General features: G+C 46.4%; 1 protein-coding gene across 1 annotated transcript in view; it reads right to left on the reverse strand.

Moving 5' to 3' along the window:
- Positions 1 to 763: 763 nt before the first annotated feature.
- Positions 764 to 12,766, reverse strand: part of LOC126541755 (hemicentin-2-like) — a 317,951-nt gene continuing 305,948 nt past the window's right edge. The window contains exon 12 of the mRNA XM_050188683.3: positions 764 to 5,416. Within this exon, the coding sequence (XP_050044640.1) occupies positions 5,391 to 5,416 (26 nt within the window). The 3' untranslated portion in view covers positions 764 to 5,390. The remainder of the gene's footprint in view (positions 5,417 to 12,766) is intronic.

Raw genomic sequence — 12,766 nt, forward strand, 5'->3', positions numbered from 1 at the left:
GGAGTCGTCCCTATCATTAGGCGATGATGCGATACCCCGCACGTCCACCAGTGTCACGGCTCACTTAAGGCAGGAGCGGAGAGCCGTATTTAATTGAGAAAATTAGAACAAGCGTTCAGTTCAGGCTTCATCTCTACGACCTCGCTTGCACACTCGAGGTCGTCGTCATCGTCGTTAGTGTGGGTGGGCACAGATGGCGTCGCGGCAATATATATATATATATATATATATATATATATATATATATATATATATATATATATATATATATATATGCGAGCGCGTGTGTGTGTGTGTGTGCGTACTTATCTGTTAACAAATTCATTTATTTATTTTAGTATTATCGTTTAGTTGCTCACTTTTTGCTCTATAACAATGGAGTAACCGAGGTACCCTCTGCCTTAATCTTTCCACACCAATCAATGTATAACGGAAAGCAAATATAGCAATCATACAAGAATTCTAATGTATTGAGTGAGAACAAAGCAAATAATATGCGAACAGACGACAATTGCCAAAGCAGATTTCGTATATGTCCTAAGTCCTATTGTGTCCTTTCGCACACATAATGAAATCGGTGAGAATTTTGAGATACTTTCTTTATTATTCTTTTTCCTTACTTTAGTTTGCAGCACTTACCTGCGCCTCATAACGTCTTGGTATTCGAGCCACTACGCACTTGTGAAAGAAAGAAAGAAAGAAAGAAAGAAAGAGAAACAGAAAAGAAGGACACTCACGCACCAATACAAACACAGACAGGACATTTTCAATCAGAAGGCTGAAATGCACTGATATTTTTTATTAGATTTCTCCGTTTTTTTCTTTTTGTAAGATACACACACGCGGTGTTTTCAGAGTGGTTGGGTAAACAGCGATGTGGTGCGTCCATAAAAGCCCATTGTGCACATTCATGTATTTGCGCAGACAATCACACAACACCTTCGCGTCAACATTCTTTATTATTATTATTATTTTTTTTGACAGATGCTCTTCGTTCGCGTGGCGCTACAGAACAGTAGCACAATATGTCCCCCATGAGACTTCACTGTAGACCGTCAGTCACATGCTTTTTTTATTCCTTTTTATTCGTTGACACGGTCTCTTCGGTCCCGCCTAAATAAGTGACGCTCGAACAGATGTCAACATCTGCACGCGCAGGGGAAATAAATTACTGTTTAGCTACCTTGAGCAACACGGAGTGCGCATTCCGCTAGCCCGATGGTATACTGCCATTATTCCAAGACACTTGAAGACGTTTTGATGCCGCCCGTAATTGTTAAATGCGAAAAGAAACTCTAAATAAGTACCGGCGTCCGTTAACTTCTTTCCCGATAGGCAGTTTTCACGGTTCTATAAATCGCAGTAAGTGAATATCCTCAGCCTAGAGACTGAATCAGTGCCAGCATGCTCAGTGGAATGTGCACGACATCCGTAGCACGTCAAAATGCAAGAAACTAATCTCTCATACGCTTTCAACAGGCAACGGCGAAGCTTGTACGAAACAACGTTCTTATTCTCTCGAAAACGAGAACACTGTACATGTCGGATTGCAGAATCAAAACAGCATAATCTACGCTATAAGCTTGTGATTGCATCAAGGGCACACTCTATGTATGTGGCACAGTTGAACGCCGAGCAGTTTTGGTCATTAGCGATGGTGCGCCGGCGTTGGTTGTTCAATAATTAAACTAGAACTGTTTTTCATACGTTAAGCAGGGATGCCTCCGTTGTTACTCGGCCTTCCCATCATCATCGGCAGCAGCAGTGCTTTTAACCTCGGCTTCGCGCCTACCATCGAACGTGCGAAAATGGTGAAGTTAGTATATAGGAAATTGTGCCACTGCGAACATACTCAACAAACTGCAGTAATCAACAAATTCATCACACGCCGCGCGCTCTGCGCAAGGATTGTGCGCAGCGGATTTTTCAGGCAGCTTTTTATATATATATATATATATATATATATATATATATATAACAAGCACCGTGAGAAGCTAAACGCAAAAGATTACTTCTTTGCTTCCTCCACTACGCGGTTCACGAAACAGCAGATCGTTTGTTATCAACGCGTCTACAACGAAAAAAAAAAAAAAAACATACGGTTCTTCGATATTCACGTCGCCCCTTAGTTATTCGCCGTGCCCCGACCGAATTCCCGAGGAGCCCCGTTTTATGGATGCGCATAGATTAATTTTATTGACTAGACTATCGATCCGCGCTGGAAGCTTTCGTTTTCCTTTCCGAGCAGAGCACGCAACCTTATGCAAGTTGCATTCAGCGCACTGCTTCTTGTTTTGTTTGTTTATGCGTGCACCATCAACAGCTGGCTAAATTTCCATATTATGCAGTAACAAATATGGCGGGCGCGTCTCGTTGCCGGTGCGTAAGCGTGACAAAAACACGCATTCGTGGCATGCGTCAATGACTAAACCATGCGCAGTTCTTTCGAACCGCTGTGGATTGACTAGATAGGGGTATTTAAACCCAAAACAGAGCACCCAGCTGTGACATGAACGATAAGGAAAGACGATTAAGGAGGGAATTACGAGACGATTGGCCACGCTGTTATACCTTGTTGTGAGGTGGGAATAGGGTGGACGCTCTAAAGAATGAAACAGCTTATGTACCCGTACGGAGGGTAAACTCTTCAATGCAACGAAAATAAGAAAAAAAAAATGCAACCGAACCGGTGATAACGGTCCCGAAGAACACAATGGCGTCCAAGCATTTGCCTCTGTGGTTCGTGCATGCTTTTCGCCCTGGCTTATCTTCTTTCTTTCTTCATTCATTCGCGCTGATACACATGTGCAGTAGCACCGCACAGCACTCTCACGCGTACGCAGCTTGTACCACGTCACTAGACGACTCTGATATCACACACACCCAGCGCGCACACTTCAGTGTATAAGAGACTTTCGATCACACCGGAGAGACGATGATATCGGGCGCTTGACGCCGTTGCTCCACACGGACGAGGCGTACGCTGCGAGGCGGCCCTCGCTAGGTTATAAATAATAAGAATAACACGAAATAGTAGGACTAGCGTTGATATTTCCGTATTGTTCCCGTAAGGATACAAATGAGAATGGAAACACAAGCATTTAACTCGCATCTTCTGGCACTGTTTCAACATGTTTCTTGTGTGAATCAACATGTGAATCAAAGCAGGGGGTCAAATGAGACTAGATAACTTCTGAACAAACACTCCAACATTTGAGTCGCCGTCTGCTATAGGTCACTGGCTCGTTGATTTAGTTGTTTGGAAAACTAGTTGCAGCTATATCGAACTGCTTTCTCCCTCGCTCTTTTTTTGATAGTTGGTCACGCAGCCTAATTCTTTTTTTTTTTCGGTTCATCCAGTCGCTTCTTAGAGCTGGTCCAATTGTTTGATTGTTCAGTTTTTTAGACATGTTTACAACATGCTGTTATGATCGACCTAAGTTTTCCAAGAAGCCGTCGACTACCATGCTTGGCGATGGAGGGATGCTCCACCAGCAACAAGCAGCTGTCCCGGTTGATGTTCACGCCTCATCATTCACTTGGCTTCGAGACAGCAGCGTTGCCCTCCTGACCGTCGCGAAATGGCCAATTATTGATGAAAGGGTCCTTGTCGAAAACTGCCGGGGGAAAGCATCGACGACCGGTGGTTGCCTCCTATTGTGACATGTTGGAGACAGGTGCCCCATGTACACGAGCAGCTCGTTGAAGACATGAGCACCGCGAACATCACGGTGACGACCAGTGAGGGGCGACAGAGGGGGTGAACGATTCGGCATTTGCGATTGGCTAGTGGATTCGCTCAACGAAGGAAAGAGGGGTTATTTAAGGCCGTCCTGGCCCCCGCGTTTGATCAGAACCGATCAGACTCGGATGAGAGTCCCAACCATGTACCAATGAAGTGAATACATTATTTTCTAATTTTTTTTTCCTCATCACGATGCTCGGCTTCGTCGTTGTTTCCCGATTCTTGCGGCGAAGGCCCACCTCACCCGATCGAGATCGTATCAATGCCCAAGTGCTGTAACAAATGGAGGCAACAGGATAACACTCGATTTATGCATATCCTGTCAATATCAAGAAGATGTCACGGCACGGCTTTCGATAAAAATGCCTTGTATGACTAAGACGAATTCCCCATGCGCTTGAAACTCTACCTCAAATGGGAAGAGTCACACGTTGTCGTCGCCATTAGAGAGATCTAACGACAGTTTGGTTAGGCAACATCATTTATACACTTTACATCTAGCGTGTTATATACATTGAGTCGCTTTGGCTCCATTAAAATATAGTCTCTATTATTATACGATCACGCTATGATGGCGCCGAAAACTAAGTAAAATGTTCAGAAACGTGCTTTATGTTGTAGACACGTTGGGGTAATTTAAACTCAGTGAAGAGCTGTCCTAATTGAATTTGCACCCCTCCTACAATCAAAACAGCTTTCTATCGGAAAAATAAATGTCATTGCTTCAATAAGAAGAGGAGGTGGTCCGCTGAAACTGTTCGTGGGAGCTCTTGCCTGCTTGTGCTCCTTCACGCGAGGTTAGCTGAAAACATCGAAGCTTCAAATGAATAGCGCACATTTTTTTCTTTTTTGCTAGCTAGTCATGTTTATGCAACTCGAGTGCCCTTGCTGAAGCTCAAATGTTGATTAGTACTCAACATTTAGAACACACGATTAGCTCTGCAAGGCTTCGTACAAAGTGCAAACCGGCTCGCAGCGCACGAATGGCAGAACTGTCAGCGATTGCGCTGTATTCCTGACTGTATATAGCTGGCCAACAAGTCCAGTCAGACCTGGGTACAACCAGTAGACGTACGGAGAAAAATTTGCCGAAGGCTGCACAGAACCACTTTCAACGTCAATTATTTCTGCCGAGAAACGCAGGCGCCGCCTCACCGCAGCCTGAGGCGGTGCCCTCTGTTTCACGCCGCTTCGCTGCACATCGCATCCAATTACCGCTACGAACACCACGGTGCCACTTCCATCCACTCGCCCTGGGCACTCGCAATAGAGAGAAAAAAAAAAGAGGAGCGAGGAAAACGGGGATGACGGAGCAGCGTACACACACACGCACCGCCAGGTCCGCACCAATCACAGCGCGGCGTCCTCCGAACCACGTATAAGGCACACGCAACACAGTTCTGAGGCGGCGTCGAGCGTTCCGGTCACGGGCTTGCGCTAGGCACGGGTCACCATCGCCAGTGTGTGTCACCGTTTCCCTATACTATCTCTCTATACGGGCTCAGCGAACGACGCTTGATAGACGTCGAACGGTGGCTGGCGGTGTCGTCATGATGGGCAATGCGCTCGCTCCTTCTTTGTTCCTTGGCTTGGTTCCTTTTCACTAGAGGCGCTTCGCGACGTCGCTTATCCGGGCCGATGGCGATCACCTGATGTCCAGGCAGCTGTAGTCTGCGAGAAGGAGAAACGTGCAAAGGGTGACCATAACGTATGAGTTTTGCAGAAACGAGTTGCTCAACAGCGTCAGCAGAATAGCCGTCATGAAACAAAGTACAATTGAACTGCTGCGGAGGGGTCATGTCCTTCTTCTGCTAAGCTTTATATAGGCTGCATATTTCATCCTTATTTTATTTCACGTGCTTTTTCATGTTCCAGAGCTAATTTTGCAACGTGAAAAAGCACGTGAAATAAAAAAGCAACTTATTCCGGCTGTCGCTGCGTTGCATGCTCATTTTCAACGCGGCTCTCGGATTGACAATCAGCCCTATCCAATGCCTCCCTGGAAATTCACCAGCATCACAACTAATAAGTCAACGAAGTTACGACGCAGCGATACAACAGGTATCATTGACGAACACAATATCGTCGATGCATCATGCGCTAACACCTGCAAAGTCTATACGGATGCTGCCATTCTCCCAGACGGCGGAAGGTCATCATTCCTGAGTACTACGCATAATTTCATCATCGGCCACCAGCGCTATTTATCTATGGAAGCCAGCGCTCTAGTAATGGAACTTCAAGCCATCCACGACGCTGTGCAAGATGCGGCATCTAAGCTGCCTACCATCAAGCAACTAGATATCTTCACTGATTCTTTAGCGGCTATTCAGGAACTCGAGAAGGTTGATAAGGTGATGGAAACCTGCGAGACAATACACACTATGAATAGTAAAACAGCTACTTGCGTCAAGGTACACTGGATTCAAGGCCATTCAGCGAACCCTCACAACAATGCTGCTGACCAACAGGCACACTGCCCTCCTAATCGTGATCTTCCGCCTATTCCCCTCCCACCTCAACCTCTTAACTCGCTCTGAGCCCGTAAAAATTTTCTCCGGCAAGACACACGCGCTCTTATCCCACCATGTGTCTGCTTCCTCCCCTTTCACCTTACTAGGGCGGAGGAAGTTGTGCTTAGGAGGCTTCGGGCCGGGGTGGCCCTTACACCGGCTGTTATCTCAAGGTGGAACTGGTCACATTTACCACTTGGTGCTACGTGTCCATACTGCTCCGTTCCTGTGATGAAAGCAGATGCATACCACCTAATATGGACATATACTGGTTTAAAATCGGAAAGCTCGCGTCTCCTACTGCAAGCCGGCCTCCGCTACAGTGTGACAACCACCTATCACCGCTGGATACATGACAACAGGTTCCACAAAACACTGCTTCAATTTATACACAACACAGGCCTCACAGCACACATATAATACACATATACGCACCGAGAATTATGCCTTAAGGGCAAGTCTTTATCGCAATAAAAAAAAAATTTTGATCTTTCGTCGCGGCGACAGCTCCCGTCGGCAGCGGAATGTTACCCGAAGTGCATGTTGGACTACCTAAGGTGGTTAAAGCTCATTCTCAAGTTTTCCCCTACAACTTTTATTTGCAATCAGGGGGCGAAAAATGAAGGTTAAGCCGGCAGGTTAGCAATGAAAAAAGTTCGGTTTGCTACCTTGCATGGAAGAAAAGGGCCTTAAGCAGAAAGGAATCAATCAATCAATCAATCAATCAATCAATCAATCAATCAATCAATCAATCAATAAATCAATCAATTCTATCTAAAATCATGAAGCCCTATTCCTGAGTACAGTATCCGTGTTCACTGTTCACTCAGCCTCTTTCTTTCTTTCGTTCTTTCCCTGAGTAATGTTTCAGCGGTTCATTTTGTAACTCGGAACAAGTCGCAAATCTGTCTGCTGACTTCATATGACTGCCTTGGAAGGCTGCACAGATTCTAAGACATTTTCCAACGAGTTCAACAAGGGAAGAAGAGCGGCGAGGGCCAAGGCTCTCATCGACCAGCATGCCAACGACGAACACGCGCGGTACGTGGACGCGGCCGAATACCAACGGAACGCCTTCGCAGCGGTCGTCATAGAGGCGTCAACCGGCGCCACGAGGACGGCAGAGAGCGTGAGAAGCACCGAAGCGGAACAAGCGGAGGAGGTAGCCATCGCCCTGGCCATCGCCGACGCAGACTGCCACACGGTGCTGAGTGACTCAAGACAGGCGGTGCGAAACTTCGCCAAAGGGCAAATCTGCAGGGAGGCTGAGCGCGTACTGCGAGCGGTAAACCTAGACGAACGAAAAGTACGACTCAAGTGGTTCCCGGCGCACGCGGGCGACGCGTCGGAACGCAATGAGAACCATAATGAGACGGCACACGCCGCGGCGCGAGCGCTAACCAACCGCGCCCCGGCGACAGACCGTCCGACGTGGTTCGGAACTAAGGACCGCATGACGGATTACAATGAAATCGCGAAGGCCTACCGCTTGGCTCGCAGGACTCTTCCACCCCCGCACCCGAGACTGAGTCGAGCGGAGGCGGTAGTACTGAGACAGCTCCAGACCGGATCGCTACCGAGCCCGAAACTGATGAATCGCATGTACCCCGAGACATATCCGACAGATATGTGCAGAGTCTGCCGGAGGGAGACCGCAGACTACACGCACATCTTGGGGGACTGCATTAAATATCCAGAAGATGCTAAATCAAGAACACTCCCACCGCGGCTTGAGGCAGCCGCAAAGAGCTACGACCGAGACGATCAGCTCTGGGCCGTCCAGCAGGTCCTCGAGGCGCTCGAAAGGCACGGACCCAGCGAGCCGGCAACGGCGAGCGGAGACCCGCGCCGAGTAACGGCAACTTCGAGGATGACGTAGGCCCTCGTCGGGGCGCGCGAGCGCCCAACTGCAGGCATAAATAAAGTTTCTCCAATCCAATCCAATCCAACTATTACGGCTAATGTATTGTGATGCATATCAGGCACCCAGGTGCACCCCACAATCAGTGCTTTCTCTCCGAGGCACTGATTAGCACGCATTACGTTGAGTAAAAAAAAAAGCGTGTTTCACGGCTTCGGCGTGGAACAGGAGACAGTAATAGTTACAGTTACACACGGCAATAATATTTTTTTACACAGTTTCGCGCATTGTGCTACTGTGAAGCGCGGCCGGTGGCCCGCTTGTTACTGCTGCCAAGCACCCACAATGATTCCTTCAATTTCCCGGCCTTGAAATATCCTGCTATAATATTGCGACTTCCAGCAAGGTCTACCTTCTTTTCCTGGCCCAAATTATTGAGTTGCTAGCGGGTGAAAAGGAGAATCCGATATTTTAAGGCAAGCCTCGACGTTAGAGTGAGGGCATGGATAAAAAAGCGATAAGAAGTCGGACAGAAATCAGGTACCGCTATTTGTCAAAGTATGCGATAGCATGGTGTATTTCAAGACTCCAGGAGCACCACACGACCACTTCTCCTGTGCCTTTGCGTGGCACTGATTAACACGCATTATACGATGGCTAAAGAAGCGTAAGCTTGCGAGATAAGGTACAGCGACGTCACATCCAGTGCACATGCTGGAATTCATTTAAAGCGAAGTTTTCGCGATGCGCTTAATTAAACGCCATGAAACTGTAAGATTCTCCGACACATCTTGCAGCATGGGCGATGGTCGGCCCCATCGTAGTGTGACGGTGGCCCAGTCTACTATACTGCACAAACTCCGGGATTCGTCCGCTTCGTCCGCTGCACACTAGACGACTCGACATCGGCGCCCGCCTGCGTCTAGGGCGACCTTCCACACTCTGGTTTATGAAAGTACCTTTGCATGCCTCGTATCTCTTACAAACTTGCGCTTTCGCGCATAATTTGACGCGTTCGGGTGCGTTGAACATTCCTCGGGTTGTTTCGCCCTACGGATACCTACAAAGTGGGTAAAGTGCACTTATAGTGCTACGGCATTAGAAAGCATAAAGTGAAGAAAGTATGGACAGGTTAACCAGATTATCGTCTAGTTGGCAAGCCTACACAGATTTAAGGAGAAAGGGGATAGGAAGCATAACGAAAACGAGAGGTTAGCCTCTGTCGCGGCTGCGTCAATGTTAAGGGTGAAATTCAGTCATTGCGCGCCTCCGGACGCACACAAATGTTAACTAACACAGTTGAGATTACAGCAGTCTGAAAGCCTTTATGGAGTTTGTTTTTAATTTTCTGTTCTTACGAAGTTACGAAGCCATTAACATTTGGCCTTCATGAGCATATAGCGCATATCTAGCTTACACAGGTCCTCTTAGACCTGACAGCTAAATCCAAGGTAATCTTGTGATATTCACCGGAAGTGCCTCTTGATCGAGCAACTGTAGCAGAATGAAACGAGCAATTTCCTGCCGGCATCCCATAAGACCAAAACTAAAGCTTTCTTCTTAAGAGGGTTGCATGAGTGAGTCTCCCGCAAGGCAAAATAAGCGACGAAAACAACACCTGCACTACCAACATGGCCTAAACTTGATACAGAATATTTTGAAGTGAGATTCAATTGACCTGCATACAGGCATTTAGAAATAATGAAAAAATGAAGTTTCCGTTTGACCGTCTTTATTACAAAAGTCGCGCGAGGTGCAGATTTTGCTATCTGATCTACAATCAGGTCAACAAGTATATGCACGAATATAATCCCCTCGAGTTTTCGCTATTTTACGCAAACGTAAAGCACACATGCTCCCTCATTCACGGGCGAAAAAAGTAATGCTGTACGGAACGGCACGGTGCGGGAAATCCGGCCAGGCACACATACATGCGGAGCGAGAGACTGCGAAATTTTGTGCATGTTGCTCTCTTGTCCTGAATTTTGTCACGCATACCCTGTCCTAATGATGGCGCTTCGCGATAATCCATTTTACGACCTAATCCTGTCTCCGCTTAGTGCGGTTCTTTCGTTTCTTCGTGGCAGCCTTGAGCGACCGAGGAGGCGAGCTTGATTTATGCGTTAGCTTCTGTGCGGCGATCTAATCCTTCAGTCGATGGGTGGTTTGTTGTTCTCTGGCTGCGGACGGTATAAGAGACGGGATGTGCTACACTTCTAACGAATCGGCTTATACAGGGTTTCCCAGCTAAATTTAGCCAGGGTTTAAAAATATGCGAATGCCACGTAGCTGGACAAAACCAAGGTAATGTTGTTTGCCGTCACTTGGAGATACTCAGATTATGTTGTTTTTTTTCATTCTACCTAAATACATAATTAGTCCTAACTAGTTAATCAACTTCACAAATATTATGATTAGATGAAGAGTGTCAATGAGAAATTTGTAGAGCAACATGAAAAACTCCCGATACATAAGAGTGTTGTTCCAAGTGTGAAATGACGCTGCAAATGTACGCAAAATGACTTGCTTCCTTCCAGCTACGCGGCATTCGCATATTTTTGAACTCTGGCTAAAGTTAGCTGGGATATCCTGTATAGCCATTTGTACCACCCCTACAAATACGCCGGTGACCGGCTCTGTTCTTTACGAATTTCACAGGGCAACAGCTTGTTGCCTCGTTGCAACAAATGTAGACGAGCACTTAAGCGCGTAAATATTTTAGTTAAGCGTAAGTTTCTTTGCCTTTGTCTCCGAAGATTGGCACGTGTGGTGCTCGGTTCCTGGCCGAATAACGTCGGTCGATCACGGAGTCAGCCTGAATGTAGAGTGAACCGATCCCAGAGATGGTGTCAAATCAAACCGCGGCCTGTTACAAATACAGTGTAATCCGCCGTCGCGTGAGTCACGTGAGTCATGTGATGGAGTCACAGCGTGCGTCCCTGCGCTGAGCGCCACTCTGTTCCCGAATGTGCGGCCCGCTTGTATTTGCTTCGTCCATAAGGTGGCTTAAATAAAATGGCGCTCAACTAAATTCCAGCGAATTTCACAGAAGCTAACAGTGTCTTTGGTAATCATTATCGATGGTTTCTACAGGAATTTTTAATGGCGCAGATAAAGATTTTCTTGCATTTCAACGGAAAGAAATCTTAATTACACAAATTAAAATTTTTAAATTACATTGTGGGGTTTAACGTGCCAAAACCACTTTCTGATTATGAGGCACGCCGTAGTGGAGGACTCCGGAAATTTCGACCACCTGGGGTTCTTTAACGTGCACCCAAATCTAAGTACACGGGTGTTTTCGCATTTCGCCCCCATCGACATGTGGCCACCGCGGCCGGGATTCGATCCCGCGACCTCGTGTTCAGCAACCCAACACCATAGCCACTGAGCAACCACGGCGGGTTAATTACAGAAGTCGTCACACAGGTAAAATTCAGTGAGCGACAACAATAATTAAAAAAAAGAAAAGGAAAACAGCGAGAACTACAGTAGGCTTCTTTGTGCTGAACAGCTCAACAATTTATGCGGCCATTTCAGGAAAAAAACCTATAACCGCGCGTAGTTGTCGCATGGTACTACATTTACTTTTGATCGCGGTGACAATTTTCTTGGTGTTACTGCCGTTACAATGTGATCGCTTCATGCAAAAAAAGCACGCCTTCTGTCGCTGAAATATCGAGCACAATGTTCCCGATTCCACATCGAAACCAGCTTTTCTAATCCAATCGCACGCACGAAGAGAATAACGTTGTAGAATCTCGAATCTGCTCTAACGTCATTGGTGGCTCGGGGAACGTGCGGTGACACATGAATAGCCAGCGTTCTTGAATGGGGGGTTCAGATTCGACGAGCGCCGTCTGACTCATGCTTGACGCTATTTTATCATTTATTGTTGCTTTTCTTTCTGTGCACAGGCTCGCCAAATAAAGACTTCCATCCTTTAATTGATTCTCTAACAATATACCTCATCACTATTACCAAACCGCGACAATATATCGTTCTATATTTCTCGCGTAATCTTAGAATTTACTTCAACGCGCCAATTCATAAATAATGTTTCGTACGTCGAGAAAAATCACATAGTATACATTGACAATGATAACAGCTGAAGACTGCTGCTGACAGTATACTTGTATCTGGTATAGTGGTCGATATGATAGCTATAGAAAAGTAAAAAATAAAATGAGGTTGTTCGGTATTGCGTGCCAAAGCGACGTTATGCACGCCGTATGGGGGGACGCGGGAATAATTTGGACCACCTACACTGTAAAATAATTTACACCCCTAAGGGTTTTTTTGAGTGTCTATAACTAACCCCCTAGCACCCTAGAATAAGGTGGGTTTTATAGGCAATTACACCCTTATGATGGTTATTCTATATTCCAATAACACCCTATCCCTTGAGGGTGTTTTGAACAAAATATTACCCTTCGACCCATGGGGTGTAAGGGTGTGATCAGGGATATATTACCCCTTCACCTATCGGGTGTAATAAGCAATATAAGAGCCCTTGCTAAAAGGGTGTTGAAGTACGGCATGTTGAAGCGGGTACACATGCACTTCATTGTATGTTTCGTAAGTCTAAAGTCAGGCTAGCACACAGAAATGTTATGTACGGTGTGCATACAATAGGTAATGTGTTTC

Source organism: Dermacentor andersoni, chromosome 2 (assembly GCF_023375885.2).
Source record: "Dermacentor andersoni chromosome 2, qqDerAnde1_hic_scaffold, whole genome shotgun sequence".
In the NCBI taxonomy this organism is placed as follows: domain Eukaryota; kingdom Metazoa; phylum Arthropoda; class Arachnida; order Ixodida; family Ixodidae; genus Dermacentor; species Dermacentor andersoni.